Here is a 16,499-nt window from a genome sequence, read left to right on the forward strand (position 1 = left end):
TCTGTCCATCCGTCTGTCGTTCTATCTATCTATCTATCTATCTATCTATCTATCTATCTGACTGTCTGTCTCTGTCCGTCCATCTGTCTGTTGTTCTGTCTATCTATCTGTCCATCCGTCTGTCGTTCTATCTATCTATCTATCTATCTATCTATCTATCTATCTATCTATCTGTCTGTCTGTCTGTCTGTCTGTCTGTCTGTCCATCCGTTCGTTCCTCCATCCATTCTGTTTACTGTTCTGTCTACCGTTCTTTCTGTTTATCTATCATTTTGTCTATTTATCCACCCATCCATCCGTCTATCTATCTATCTATCTATCTATCTGACTGTCTGTCTCTGTCCGTCCATCTGTCTGTTGTTCTATCTATCTATCTGTCCATCCGTCTGTCGTTCTATCTATCTATCTATCTATCTATCTATCTATCTATCTATCTATCTGTCTGTCTGTCTGTCTGTCTGTCTGTCTGTCTGTCTGTCCAGGTGTCATTCTATCTATCTATCTATCTATCTATCTATCTATCTATCTATCTGACTGTCTGTCTGTCTCTGTCCGTCCATCTGTCTGTTGTTCTGTCTATCTATCTGTCCATCCGTCTGTCTATCTATCTATCTATCTATCTATCTATCTATCTGTCTGTCTGTCTGTCTGTCTGTCTGTCTGTCCAGGCGTCATTCTATCTATCTATCTATCTATCTATCTATCTATCTATCTATCTATCTATCTATCTATCTATCTATCTATCTATCTATCTATCTATCTATCTGTCGTGTTTTCTATCATTATATCTATCTTTCGTTCTGTCTATTTATCTATTGTTGTATCTTTGCAGGTGTGAATGGGCAGAAGAATAAACGGTTTCGATATCGAGTGGTCATCCAGATGCCAGCTAATGGAGGTCAGGAGTGTCCAGACGTCCTTTATGAAGAGAAAGACTGTGCGACTCCATCCGTCTGTCCGGGTTACAGGTACACCTTTACCCACAAGCACTCCGTCTACACTTATCAGTTATTCTGAGCTCTATTTGACATTTATCGGTGACATTCAGTATAGATTTTTGCTCAAATTGACCTTCTTTAATAAATGAAGATATGTACACCTATAGGAATAGTCTACCCAGAAATGAAGATTCTGTCATTATTTATTCAACCTCTTGTCATTCAAAACCTGTATGCAGTTTTTTTCCTCAGTTCTCAAAAGCAAAATGGTTAATTCTGATGAAAAAAAAGTTAAGTAAAACTGTTATCAGAATGTGGACAGCTTAATTCAAATGAGTTCATTTTCTAAGGCAGTGGGTTTCCTGATATTTTTTAAAGTTAAGTCAGCTAATTAGGATTTGCAGTGTGCTAACTGATCAACCTCTGCTGATAATTATAATGATATCGCTTTGAATTTGCAGGTGGAAAACACACAAGTGGCGTAAATGTCAGCTGGTCCCATGGAGCATCCGCAGAGACAGTAAAGGAGCTCAGGAGAACTGTGGAGCTGGAGTCCAAACTAGAGGTACGTCAACTGTCATGTACAACATTAATCTCCTGACCTCTGTCCTTTCACCTAACCTGACACTGATGCACTCACATGGGCACATTAACCAAACAGTGTTTGGCACACAGTATTCCTGCGCATTAACTATACGCAATATCATGCGAATTGTTTTCAGCACATATTTCGTGCATATTTGCATAATTCCTTTAATCAGATGCTCAGCAACTCAGACAATGTGTGCACAATTTATTCTTAGTCAATTCCCCCACACTGTCCAGATACTGTGTTTCTGTAGCTGTGAAATCTTATGCAATAACCATAATTTTGGTACATTATCTGATCTAAGATCTCCTCTTGAATCTGTGAATTTTTATTGCTTTCTTTCAGAACGGGCTAATTTGCATTCTACTTTATTCCTCAGAGTTTGTTGCATTATTATTTGCAGTTTTCCAGTTGAAGTCAGCAAAGTGTTTTTATAATCGTTGTATTAAGTTAAGTTCTTTTCATGCCTTTTTGTTACCTCTTTTCTCTCTTAACTCTTTCAGACATTCCTATCACTCATAAGGCAGTGGAAGACTTTATTATATATTATACTGGTGTAGATATTGGTCTGACAAAGGCTTCCATCACACTAGACTTCACATTTGCCCTTCAGTGCATGTAAGGAGCAGAAGCAATCCTTCAAACTCTTGATCTGATTGCTGTTGACAGTACGGAAGGGCGTCTTTGTGTTGCCGTCATCACTCTATTGAACTCGGTAGTGCCCCAAAGTCTGACCTAATGGTTCCTGTTTACTCGTCCTCACGTCACTTCCAACGTGACTGTGTGTCTTAATAGATTACACAGCCTCACCGGAATGACAATAGCTGTAGTAACTCTCTGAACTGCTCATTTTGGACTCATTAGTGAGCTAATACAGTGGTTTATTAATAGATTAACCTTACGGTTTCAGTCTTAATTGTGGTGCATATATTATATGATATGAATATCATTATTGGATTGCAGCGTATTTAATTTTTAATTTTAATTTTTATTATTTATTTATTTTTTTACATACATAATATTTAACATGCTTACATTGTCTATCATGCGTTTAATGTACTTTTTATTTAAAAAAATAAATAAATAATTATCAGGTTTGCAGATGAATACATGAGGGGAAAAAATTGTAATTTTTACACCTAGGTAAAAAGTCATGGCAATTTCTATAGTGAATATAATTGTTTTTTAGTTATGTTCCACTATATAATATTTCATATATTGTCCTATTGGGAATTAATAAGTATAATTACTCAGAACCCCCTACACTCATTATATATTATATGCATTTATTATATATTTTAAATTCTATATAAATATAAATGTATGAATATAATATTTCAGATATTCCTATACATAATGTCTTAACCTGTCTTAATAAGTATAATTAAACAGAAAAGCCCTCCAAAATCTCTGTTTTTTTGTTTGTTTGTTTGTTTGTTTGTTTGTTGTTTTGTATTTAAATCTTAATAATAATTAACTGGGGAAAAATAATTGAATTATATAAAAACTACAGAAATATAATGCATAATTTAAACTGGTTTCTGATCAAAGTGAACGGCACAACTCTTTCTCTCTTTCTCTCTCTTGCTTGTCTGTTCTATAAATAGCCATCTTCTGTTCACCTGCACCTTTTCTCTCAGTGTCTGGTGCTGTGCCACATCCTCTCTGTAATCAGCAGGAGTCTCACCGCTGTGTTTCTGTGTGTGATCTGCAGCTATCTCATGTAGGCAGCTGGATGGTACAGTGGCTGATGTTGTGCAGTGTCTGAAGTTTGCCAGCAGCATGCCTGTTATGAGCCATCCCTGCCAGTTACCGTGCCGAGACGACTGCCAGCTCTCCAACTGGTCCAAGTTCTCTCCTTGCAGCTCGGACTGCGTAGGGGTCCGTACACGGAGGAGAGCTCTCGTGGGTAATTAGGACATATGCATCATTAACACTGTGGTTTGAACTCAGGAGGTTGCTGGTTCGATCCCTGGAAGGATTGAGGTATTACTGTACCATTTGTTTCCATATGCAAAGCACTGAACCAGAGGAAATGTAAATGCTAAATGACTTTTAGCACAAGATTCAAGAGCTTATGGGATGATATATACTTTGATATACACCAATTTTTTTTTAATGTATTTCTGGGCAATACAACAACAAAAAAGTAACAATTTTTTTTTTTTTTTTTTACAATAATCAGATTAATCTTAATATTTATAAAATTGTGAGTAAAATACAGTTTAACGTTTAAAAGTTTGGGGTCAGTAAGATTTTCTGTTTTTAAAAGAAGTCTCGTATTCTCACCAAGGCTGCACTTATTTGATCAAAAATACAATAAAAACAGTAATATTGTGAAATATTATTACTAATTAAAAGAATTATTGTAATATATTTGAAAATGTATTTTATTCCTGTCATGACAAAGCTCATTTATATATATCTTTAAAAAGCAGCTTATTTTATTAAAATAAAATAATTATTAATTACATCTGAAACCTGTTTTTTACCCCCAGTTATTATGCAATAAATTTTTATATATATATATATATATATATATATATATATATATATATATATATATATATATATATATATATATATATATTCTTAACAATATATATCATGAATATAAGATATATCACCCAGTTGTTATATATTACCTGCACAGCATGCTTTTGCCTCATATCTTGTCCAAAAATCATGGTAATACCATTGTACTTTCTGTAAGTATTAGTCCAGCCGTTCATGCAGCTGCAAGACACGGCGAGTCTGGCAGGAGGTTTAGAGGTGACCTCAGTGCTCATGACTCATTCATTAGTGAGCTTAATTAATGCTGCAATCAACACTTACTTCCTCTGATTACAGGAAAAAGCAAGAAGAAGGATAAGTGTAAGAACAGCCAGATGTACCCACTGAGCGAGACCCAGTACTGCCCCTGTGACAAATACAACGCCCAGCCGGTGGGCAACTGGTCTGACTGCATCTTGCCCGAGGGCCGTGTGGAAAGCGCTGTGGGCATGAAGGTCCAGGGAGATATTAAGGAGTGCGGCCAGGGCTACCGGTTCCAGGCCATGGTGTGCTACGATCAGGATAACAGGCTCGTGGAGACTTCACGCTGTAACAGTCATGGTAAGAAGTTCATCATGTAACTCTCACCATAGAGTTGACGTCATGACAAGCATTAGAACGTCATTAAAGTTAGCCAACATTTCTAAGTAAACTTCCTGGACTGCACTAAACTAATTTGTTCATTAGCCAAGCCAAGCCATGGTATAAACTCCCATCCTGTGAATAATTGACACTAAAGTTGCATGTCCTTGCAGACTGGGCATGTTCCCACCTCAGATTTTTGAGCCAGATGCAACTTGTCTTCAAAAATGCCTTTGAAAAATTAAAAGTTTATTCTAATTTATAGCATGATTACTGTGGATGAAAAAGGTATTTATACCAAAGAAAAATATAAAATCATGCATTGACATGTTTTGTTTTATTTTATTTTATTTTATTTTATTTTATTTTATTTTATTTTATTTTATTTTATTTTATTTTATTTTATTTTATTTTATTTTATTTTATTTTATTTTATTTTATTAATATAAGTGCTTGAAGCATTTAAAACTGGAGCTTTAGAAATAATGTATTTTATTTTATTTTAATTTTAGATAACTGTACATAATAATTAACATAATTTTATTTATGTAACTTTCATTTTAATAATAATCAGCTGCTTTTTACAGAATTTTAATTATCATGTTTGCACAATCATGGAAAACCCAGACAAAATAACATTTTTATGTCTGGAGGTGAATGGAATGGGAAAGAATAAAATCTATTAGAATGGAAACAAATCTAAAAAAATAATAATAATAATAATTCTTTAAAATTTTAAAGCACAATTATTGTTTGTATGCAAAAAAAAAAAGATTTAAAAAATCATTCATGTCTAAATTTGGTGAGTCCAATCATGTCATACTTACAGTACCACAGATCATTTGCTTTATAAAATTTGATCATCTACTTATTCTCAGTTCGTTTTTAAGTCAAGTCCAAATTGTGTCTTATTTTGGTTAATAGCAGCCCACTTAGGACAGGAACAGGGCAGATATATACCTTCATTTGATCATGTGTTGTTTCATCCCTGTTCATTCGTCATTTTCTACACCTTCCTCTCTCTAGTGACCTTTCCTCTCTCTGTTAGTGAAGCTTTTGGTGCATTGCTCACTTAATCTTGTTATTTGGATGACGAGCAGCCTGGTAAGAGCGCCAGGCTCTGCTCGGTTGACTTTGCCCTTTGCCCGTGTGGCTGTTTCACCCTGCTGATCTCCAGGTATAAATCTCGGCCCTCATTAAAGACCGCATGCTGTCGGCGGAACTGGGCCTAATCAGAGCTGACATTAACCACTGACAGATACTTTCGCTTTTACAGCACACGGCCAACATGGGATTTTGGGGAAATTGAGAACAGGTTCTTATTCAGGACCGAATCCATAAAAAATAAAATAAAATAAAAAATGACATCAGGGTCATAAATAAACGCTGTAATATAAATAATATTTCTATGTATAATGTAAATATTTTTATATTTATACATTTATTTTATATATATATATATATATATATATATATATATATATATATATATATATATATATATATATATATATTCATTATATTTTTACATTTTTTATATTATATTTATATGTTTATTTTATATATATATTCTGTAAAAAAATATATTTTCATGATTTATCACATTTTTTTCTTTTGTCAAATCAACTTCAGTCATTTATATTTATAATATACATAATTTTATATATTATATTTAGACATTTATTTTATATATATATATATATATATATATATATATATATATATATATATATATATATTCTGTAAAAAATATATATTTTCATGATTTATCACAACATTTTTTTCTTTTGTCAAATCAACTTCAGTCATTATTTATATTTATAATATACATAATTTTATATATTATATTTATACATTTATTTTATATATATATATATATATATATATATATATATATATATATATTCTGTAAAAAAATATATATTTTCATGATTTGTTATCACAACATTTTTTGTATGTATGTATATATACATATATGTATGTATGTGTATATATATATATATATATATATATATATATATGTATATGTGTATGTGTGTGTAAAACCACTTGTGTGTGTGTGTGTGTATATATATATATATATATATATATATATATATATATATATATATATATATATATATATATATATATATATATATATATATATAACCACTTGCCAGTTAACTCGCAATAATTTGAACTCTAATAATAACTATTATAAACAGAAATCATCTAGTAAGGAAAATCTGTTGCACCTTATGCTGCTCTATAAGCTAATTAAATAATGATGCTTGACTGGACAAACATCAGTAATAAATACTGATAATAATGATGATTTGATGTGAAACAGGTTGATCAGCATCCCATGTTTAAAACTGAAATTGTCAAATGATAATGAAGTAAGAGTTGCCATGAGCTTAAAATAATCTTGGCAAAAAGCTCAAATTTTGCATTATTCAGTTACTTCCTCTGCTTTATTTCCCAGGAGTTCAAAGGCTTGAGAATTGAACTCCACAACTGATTCAAGTCAAAGTATTTGCCTGAAAATGCTCTCAGGGACATTCACATGGAATCAGATGACATTTCACCACTTCATGGGCTTCTTGGCTCTCCATGTGGCGTCTCTTAAAGCTCCTCAGAGTGGTGATGTCATCAGCAAATCCCTCATCATCTTTCATTATCTTTTTTTCTCAATCTCATTACTCTCTCTGTCAAAAGCTTTGTTCCAAAATCCAGTGAGCTGCTATGTAGGCTGCATTTTAAGGTATCGCCAAAGGCAGCACCACATATAACCTTCATGTAAAACACAATCCCATAGTGCATTGCGACAGCCTGAGTGAAAAAAATCCGATATGTGGATGATACAATTCAATGTTGATTCTAAATATAGTGATGTAATCCATGAAATACCACACAAATACTGATAAAGACAATGAAATCCAATTAAAAATGGACTACTTTACCCAGTATGTGTTTGTGCTGTGTGTTTTTATGCTTAGAGTAACACGTCATGCAGAACATTGGAAATTGTTTCAGAGTAAGAAACTGTGAAACTTACTTGTTTTTCTTTGATGACTTACCCTTTAGTTTGTGTGTGTTGCCATTTAATGTTGCCCAGGGTCAGGACTTGGACAGGATGTGGATTGTGTTGAAGGAATGGGGTCACTACGGGCACAAAAGAATAACACGAGGGCTGCCATGTTTGGTGAAGGCCAGTGGCGTCCTGCCACCTCTGAACTGGCTGTAGGGACAGAAAGCGTTGCATGTTGGGTCGAGTGGTCAGCGCATGGCCAATGGGGGCTTGTTTTTCTCCTCCTAGAGGGCGTTTACTCTGTGTTAACAGTGTAAAAGGACCGACATGTTTTAACACTAAAGGGCAGAGGAGATGGGAGAGCTGTTTTATACAGATACATTGTGACTGCACAGGGTATTTCGGGTCGCTGCAGTATCCCCCCCTCGGGAACCGACTCTCCTCCTGCCCGTCACGGCCGTGTCAGATCCTGGTTAATCTTTCGGGCAGGCGACCACGAGGGAGAAGAGACTGTGAAACTCACCCTAGACCTCTCTGATTAATTGCTTTGATTTTTCAATCAGAAGCTCCTCTAGGTGCATGTTTCATGGCTTGTGTTTGAATTGTTTTTTAGCAGCACAAGATGTGCCAAGTTTTGAATGTCGGGTAGAGAGGTGACATTGTTCTTTTTTTTAATATTCAGATACATTTCGGTCTCAAGAATTTGAGTGAACCTTTTTAATTACTCTTCATTAAATACATGTTATTCTATTAATATTATATAATATATTAATATATTATATATTTAATATGAATATAGGTAACACTTTAGTTTAGGCTCCAATTCTCACTATTAACTAGTTGCTTATTAGCATGCATATTACTAGGATATTGGCTACTTATAAAGTACATATTAATGCCTTATTCTACATGACCATATTCTACAGTAATCCTACCCTATACCTAAACTTAACAACTACCTTACTAACTAGGAGTTTGAGGCGATAGTCATAGTTAATCGTTAGTTAAAGCTGCAGTTCGTAACTTTTTTGGGTTCGAAATAGGAGTGTTGCAATATACCGGTATTGACGACAACTGTGATATTCAAAGCATGAAATATCAATATCGTGTTAATTTAGGGTGTGACGATATACCGGTATTGACGATAACCACAATATTTAAAATGAATAGGACACTTATGATATCATGACATGTAAATACTCCAGTGCCAGTACCTGGTTGAGCTCTCAGGTGGCAGTATTGCACCTTAATGCTGACGCCTGTCAAACAAGAAGAAGACGCAGCGCATGCAGCTATAGAGTGCCCCAGGGATGACGTGTTTTTGTAGGCCAACCCGGAAGTTAGCGGTGCACGGGTTCCCTCGGTTGAAAGCCTATGCATTTTTCCCATAGACTTTTGGAAAATCGCATAAAATAAGCTCTGTGTTTAACAAAGGGTTATGACACTTACACGTTTTGTCTATCAAGATAATCTTTACAAGTTAACACAACATTTATAGATTTTGAAGCCTAAATAAAGTTGTCAGATATAAAAGGCTAACAGTAGGCTATAAACGGACTACAGCACACCATGGTCGCGGATCAACGTCACCGCCAAGCTTCCTCAAACTGTATTTAAAAAACAACTTTATTTAAAAACATGCTTGTTGATTATGATATGTGCGGTTATGAATACTTTTCCACTTTTTCATGAGAAATGCTGTCCAAATGTCCCGTTTTTAATGATGACGTCTAAAGTCCCTGCTAAAGGAAGTAGTCCCTTTTAGCAATTTGTTAGCAACCGCCGATTTTAAGACACAGTAAAAGTTTAAAAAATCACAAGTGGGTTATAACTGGTGTGTTTTATGTCATAGATCAAAACGTAAAAGTATTTAGAGGCTTTGTTAACCACAGACCTTATTTCAGGCGATTTAGCAAAAACCCATTCAAAAAACCCATAGACTTTACGGCGTTGGAACCGGAAGTCCTAAAATGCTAACTCGCTTCCGGGTTTTGCCTACAAAAACGCGTCATCCCTGGGGCACTCTATTCCGAGTGGGAGACTCTATGGTCCACACCCAAAAAAAGTAAATAAGCTCGACAGTATGGGAGTTTTTCGGCTCCTTAGACAGCCCAATCTGCAGGATTTGCCTAGCTACAGTCAGCGCGAAGGGTGGCAACACCACCAACCTTTTTACCCACCTCCGTGTCCATCACCCTGCAGATTACGCCATTTTACGGAGAGTAAGTTGTGATTATTTTACTAGTCATGGAATGGGAGATGTTATATTTACCTGTTAACAGCAATTTTCTGTGTTCATATATTTAAATAAAGGGCGATTCCTTTAATAAGCCTACCGCGTTTTCTTTACTCGTCTTATTCAGCGTGATGTAGTTATGCATGCAGTTAACGTTATATGCCCTCAAAATTCAAGATACGTTACACGGGCATTTTTTTGCCCCCACAATTTTTTTGTCATTTTATCATATTATAAGATGTAGTTACATTACAATATCACACGAGCAAGAGTGCCGTTTCCCCCAAATCAGCACAAATGTAATGTACTTATTGTTAAATGAATGTGAGTTACATTTTAGACACAGTATTGTTAATATTGTTTTTTTTTTCCTTTATTTCAAAATGATGAACAGCAGAGTCTCCGTGCAACAGAAATGTTTTTGTTATTCTGACTGAATCCGTGTTTAGAACGAAGGAAACCGAGCTTCGTTCCTGAATGAATGAGTCATTTGAACAAACCGTTTGACTCACTCACTGATTAAGACAGTGACTTGCTGCCACCTACTGGCAATTTAGTTTAGTTTCATATTTAAGGTACATTTTAATTAAAAAGTTAAAATTAGAAAAATTTATTTAAATATATAATGTTGAATTCAATTTATGTAGACAAATTGTAAATGCTGTGTAAATATATTAATGCCACTTCTCATTCTGTGTCACCTCTGTATTGCAAAGATGGATTTTGTTGATAATGATTTAATTTGATTGGTAACAGTCATAATGTATAGGCTACTATGCTAGTATACATTTTTATTTCTTCAGGTCTTAAAAAGCCTTAAATTTGACTTTAAAAAATGTCAAAATTTATAGAATCCCCCAAGGATTCTATAAATATCGCTATATATCGATATCGTGATATTTTTTGGCCACAATAACCGTGGTGTGAAAAATCTAATATCGTGACAGTCCTAGTTCAAAATGATCCAAAATCAACTTTTTGAGCAAGTACATAACCAGCCAGTGTTCAAAACTATCTCCTTACCTTAGTTCAATTCACAATGTGTTCTAATTTAAGTGGTACTGGTAGGTTTCCACTGGAAATTTGAGCAAATATGAGTTAAGCGATTGTTAGATTTAATCACCATTGGTAGTGCGATTTATTGTAATGCTTTTTTTTCCTCAGTAGGTCAGAACAAAAGTGAAAGATTTGTAACTTGTTCAGGTGACAAAATTCTTACTTTGGTCATACTTCCAAGACTACAATCTATGATTGTGACGTACAGTATCCACCGGTGCGGGGACTGACAGCCACATATTCTCCTCAGAACATTAGATTCATCCACGCTGAGGAGCTGTGTCAAAGCACAACCCACGTAAAGATGATAATTCTGCAAATAACTGTAATGGCGAACAGAGATGGCACCAAAGAGGCAAAACGGACTGCAGCTTTAATAGTGAGAACTGGACCCTAAACTAAAGTGTGACCTAAATATTTAATATTAAATATGTTTTGTTACTATTTTTGAACAATTTTATTCAAACAAAATGAAAATGTACTTTTATTTTTTAGATATTCTTGACAATGTCACGAAGGCTGGTTCCAGTATGAAAAACAAATATGTTTTATATACTGTATGTAATTTTATAATAATTTTTATTATAATTGTATAATATTGTCTAGTATATAATGTGTTTTCTATAGACAAAAAAGAAATATATATATATATATAATTTATTTTTTTATTTTTTTCCATTTGATTTCAGGATGAATATTTTGTGAGATTCATTTATAACATTGAGTGTCCTCATTAAATTGTTCTGACGCATTCTACTGATTCCGTCATTAGCACCGTAGTTGCACACAATTTCATGCTGAGTCCAAAATTAACACTCACCAAGTGCCAAATGCTTGTAATAATTGGTTTTGGCAAGGAATAAAACAAATAAAACTGGCCAGTTGCTTGCTTTAGGAAACAAATATAAGGTTGAAAACCATCAGCTTGACCCCTGTCCAAGTTTTTCTTTAGTTTTCGTATCAAAACAAAGAGTGTTAAGGATTTTCAGTGTTAACACACCACTATCAACACCTGAGGAGCAAAATGTGATAGGTTGCAAGTGACAAAATGTCCTATTTGCTGCAAAAACAATAAAAAACAATATTGTATACTGTGTGTGCATGCATATGAAGGCAATACGCTGCTTGCAAAACCTTCATCCATGACTGTTCACAATACAGCAAGATACACAGCATGACTAGTTTATAATTTAAATATTAAGGAAACAAATGTTCATTGCAGCATTAGAAGTGTATTAATTAAAAACCCTCCGCTTAAAGATTCAGTACATGTTGTGAGCTGAGGTTAATAATCTCAGTGGGTGTTGTGCAGTGATATGGTGAACATATGTTTGACATCATAGCTGTTTTAATCATGTGTTTGTGAATGCCTGGAATGCTGACCAATCAGCTTCCAGCACCAGAACCATCCATTTTTTAATGTATTATTTACCACAATATTTTGGAAGCAGCAATTTCTGCATTTGACTTGTTCTTAGCCAAGTGTTGGCTGCTCTTGAAAGGCTGCTGTGAAGGATATGGTGTTCAGGGACAACATAATGTGTGTGTGTTGGGCCAGCAGTATGTACTTGGAAAAGGCTGATCCTCTCGAGCCAAAAGAGTAGGCAGTACACACGGCTTGAGTAAACAGCAGTAATAAAATTCAGCATTATCTGTTAAAGCATATCACATTCCCTGACCCTGCAGCCAACTCTCCACAAAAGTACTGCATCTCAAAACATGCCTATTTATACCAATTGCTTTTACACTTTTTATGCACCTCATGATGTTCTCTGCAAGGTACAAGCTTGCTTTTCAATTTTAATCAAGATTTAAACCACTTCAAAACGGCCTGTTTAATCAGTAAGACTTGAGATTTGTTATTACCCTGCAGGAAAATCCAGTTTAAACCAGCATCTGATGGTAGTTTGTTTTACATGCTTGCTGGATGCTTATTTATAGTCATCATTAGTTGGGAAGGAAAACTGGAAGAGACAATCTGAATCACATGTAATTTGTTTGTATGTGCATATTTTGATATGCTGTAAATTTTGAGCATGCGTGCTCTTTTTTTCAGGGTATATCGAGGAGGCCTGCATCGTCCCTTGCCCTTCTGATTGTAAACTCAGTGAATGGTCCAACTGGTCGCGCTGCAGCAAATCCTGTGGCAGTGGGGTCAAAGTTCGCTCAAAATGGCTCAGAGAAAAGCCTTACAATGGAGGAAGACCCTGCCCAAAACTGGACCACCTTAACCAGGTAAACGTCACCCTACCATTTGCATGGAGGAAAGGACTATAAGTATATTAGATGTTAAAGCACGTTGTTTTACAGTAGGCAACATACTAATTGAAGTAAAACATACAGTACAAATAGTGCAATACAATTACATTTACGCATTACAATCTCGCAATTAGTGTCAGGGAAAGTTACTTTTAAAAGTAAAGCCTTAAGCCCTGTACACACCGGGACGAATATCGCACGCGTTTATCGCCAGTGTTTTTCTAGACGTTTTTTGTGTTCACACCCAAGCGATTTTCACTGGCGATGCGCAGAGTGAACGTGCAAATTCACTCCCGGACAGTATGTGGCGCTTGTGCTTAACGGTAGTGCAAATAAACATATTTATGATATTAATAAAGTTAAAGAAGATAAAAATGCAGATATTAAATGGCATATATATGAGAGATGGTAGTCAGAAACGGTAGTGCAAATAAACATATGATATTAGTAATGTTAAAGAAGATAAAAATGCAGATATTAAATGGCATATATGAGAGATGGTAGTCAGAAACAGTAGTGCAAATAAACATTTATGAAATAGACATTCTCAACTATATTTCTTGAATGTAAAAGAAAAAAAACAGCAAAAATACAGAAATAATACACATCTATTGGTATGGCCAAGAACTGGCAGAGCACCCATAGTTTGTAGGGGTCTTCCTCGTCTACTTACTTTCTCTTCGTCGTCTTGTGTGCTTGGCAAGACTGTTTTGTGCTTGAGTGCCACCAAGTCGTGTTTTACTGTAACTTCAGCAGCTCCAGGCACGTGAACAAATGCATCATCTCATTGGTCGGCCAGTTTTTAACACGGCGCGTCAAACCAAAAAAACGAACCCGAGGCGTTTTTTAAAAAATGACGCTTTTACGCCTTGCGTTTTTCGCGTCGGTGTGCACACTCACATTGGCGCCCATTGTTTAGTCACGAGGCGCTAAACGTCGGCGAAAATCATGCGCAATATTCGTCCCGGTGTGAACAGGCCTTTACAATATTGCGTTACTCCCTAAAAAAGTAATTAAATGTGTTACTTTTTATGGAAAGTAATGCGTTACTTTTTACCTGGGCTGGGATAGCTTGTTTGTTTTTTAATAACAAAAAAAAAAAAAAAAAAAAACGTTGAATTTTTTGAGATGGTGAGGTATCAGTCAATAAATGTGAAAACATCAAAACTTGTGTTGCTTTTTTGGAAAAATAAATAAGATGTTTTGTTGTAAATTTAGAAGTAATATGTTACTTTACTGGTTACTTGAAAACATGGTTACACTTTATTTTAATGTGTTCCTATTACTGTGTAATTATACGTACTGTACTTAGGGTAGGATTGGTTTAGGGTTAGTTGCATGTAATTATGCCTAATTTATGGTTATTACTATAGTAAATACATGTAACGTGTAACAAGGACACATTAAAATAAAGTGTTACCGAAAAAAGTAATCTGATTACATATAACTCACATTACTTGCAATGCGTTATCCCCAACACTGCTCCAATTACAATAGAATTTGGTGTTCGTATGCTGCTAACATAAAGCAATACTCTACACATGCAAATATTATGTTCAGTAGTGCATTTTTTATTCAGATTAAACTATTTTATTGCTACTTTTTTATGTTAAATAAATTATAAGTATACTTAAAATAATTTATCTTGCCTTCTCTCCCATTTTGGATGGATGTTGCTTGATGGAGAGTGTATTGCAATGCATTATGACATTGTAAAAGGACACATGAAGTTCTACCTTACAATTTGTCCCAAAGAAGGTATCTTCAGCTGATTAGTCATTCCTTAAGGCATAGGAGCACACATGATATCTTAAAATACTGCCATAGGCAGTTCATTATGCTTTGGAGCATAGTTCAAAAGTTCCCCTTAACTTCTAGAATTTTTGGCTCAGTTATACACTAAAAATCAAATGCTTAAGATCCAAAAATAGGTTGACTAGTGAATCTCAAATTATTCAGAAATACTTGCTTTTCATCTCTATTTTCTTTGCTGAGATTTGCTAGAAATAAATCACACCACATCAACACATCTCTGCTCCTGACAAATAAATGTTCTTGGATTTTGTTTAATTTATTGAGATTAAATACTCTCCTTTTATTAATTAAAATATTATCAGGGTGGTTAGAGTTCATGTCGTTTTACATTTTGGCAAATTTAAACAAGACAGGAGCAAGAAATGACACAGTCTTCTATGTATACTTTGTCAATGTGAAATCAAAATTGAACCTATTTATTTTCTTGGTCTTGCAAACTGTATTTCATGTTGTGTTTAAGCAATGCTGTTTCTTAAAAAGAATGATTAATAAGGACCATTCTTAACTGAACATGGTGTTTTATGGTACTTTGGTCTCTAGATGCAGATGTTCTAATGACATTTTTCTCTAACTCTCCAATAATGCTGCTCGGCCCCAGGCACAGGTAAAAACACTTTCTTCTCTTAATTGGAACTTCTTTTTTTAGATTTCACATTCCAGAGTTGATTTAAAATTCTCTTATGGATTTTATGTTGTTGTGTTTTTCTTTGAAAAGGGTTCACTTTGGTGTCATATTGCTATTTTTAAAAAATTACAGATGTTCACCATAGAGATATAACTGACACACTCAAATCAATATTATTATTTTGACATAATCTGATGAATTAATATTCTGGTGGGTTATTTGTGTATTTCTTTATTTAAATTAATTTATTTTATGTATTTAATGTTGATTTCTTTAATATGTATTTATTTATTTGGAATGCATGATATATCGGCCATCATATCGGTATCAGCCAATATATGTTCAATTTTATTGTTAGCGTTTTCGGCCCAATGAGAAAATGTGGCCGATATATTAAATCCGATATGGATTATTTCCTTCAGCTGAGACACTTCAGATGCGCACTGATCGCAATGATGGTTTTGAATTGCTTGCAATATGATTGAAATCATTTCAAAAAGGAAAATACAGTTAAGCACAATGTACAGCGTTAATATTATAATGAGAACATTATAATTGTGTGCTGGGGACATGGCTTTTAATGGTGAGACTTTTGTTTTTGTAATAAGTCTCTCAAAAAATTATAAAAAATTTTGATTTAGATTTATCAGCCAATATATTGGTTATTGGCTTTCAAATATAAAGAATTATCGGTTATCAGTATCGGTTGAAATTTTCATATTGGTGCATCCCTATTATATATTACAATCTGTTGAATTAATATTCTGATTTTTATTTATTATGTAAATTAATTTAAATGTATTTATTTTTGTTTTGTTTTTTTGTTTTTCTTT

General features: G+C 34.2%; 1 protein-coding gene across 4 annotated transcripts in view; it reads left to right on the forward strand.

The window, feature by feature from the left end:
* LOC125243659 (thrombospondin type-1 domain-containing protein 7A) overlaps window positions 1–16,499 on the forward strand; it is a 158,119-nt gene that overhangs the window by 122,185 nt on the left and 19,435 nt on the right. For 2 of the 4 annotated variants that reach the window (XR_007179079.1, XM_048153451.1), the window contains exons 11-16: window positions 833–968; window positions 1,400–1,503; window positions 3,242–3,436; window positions 4,378–4,641; window positions 13,024–13,202; window positions 15,640–15,645. Coding sequence is in view for 2 of the 4 variants with exons in the window: in XM_048153451.1 (XP_048009408.1) it covers window positions 833–968; window positions 1,400–1,503; window positions 3,242–3,436; window positions 4,378–4,641; window positions 13,024–13,202; window positions 15,640–15,645 (884 nt within the window). In the remaining 2 variants the exon portion in view is untranslated. The remainder of the gene's footprint in view (window positions 1–832; window positions 969–1,399; window positions 1,504–3,241; window positions 3,437–4,377; window positions 4,642–13,023; window positions 13,203–15,639; window positions 15,646–16,499) is intronic. The other 2 variants (XR_007179080.1, XM_048153452.1) reach the window with 1 other exon arrangement.

Source organism: Megalobrama amblycephala, linkage group LG13, assembly GCF_018812025.1.
Source record: "Megalobrama amblycephala isolate DHTTF-2021 linkage group LG13, ASM1881202v1, whole genome shotgun sequence".
Lineage (NCBI taxonomy): Eukaryota > Metazoa > Chordata > Actinopteri > Cypriniformes > Xenocyprididae > Megalobrama > Megalobrama amblycephala.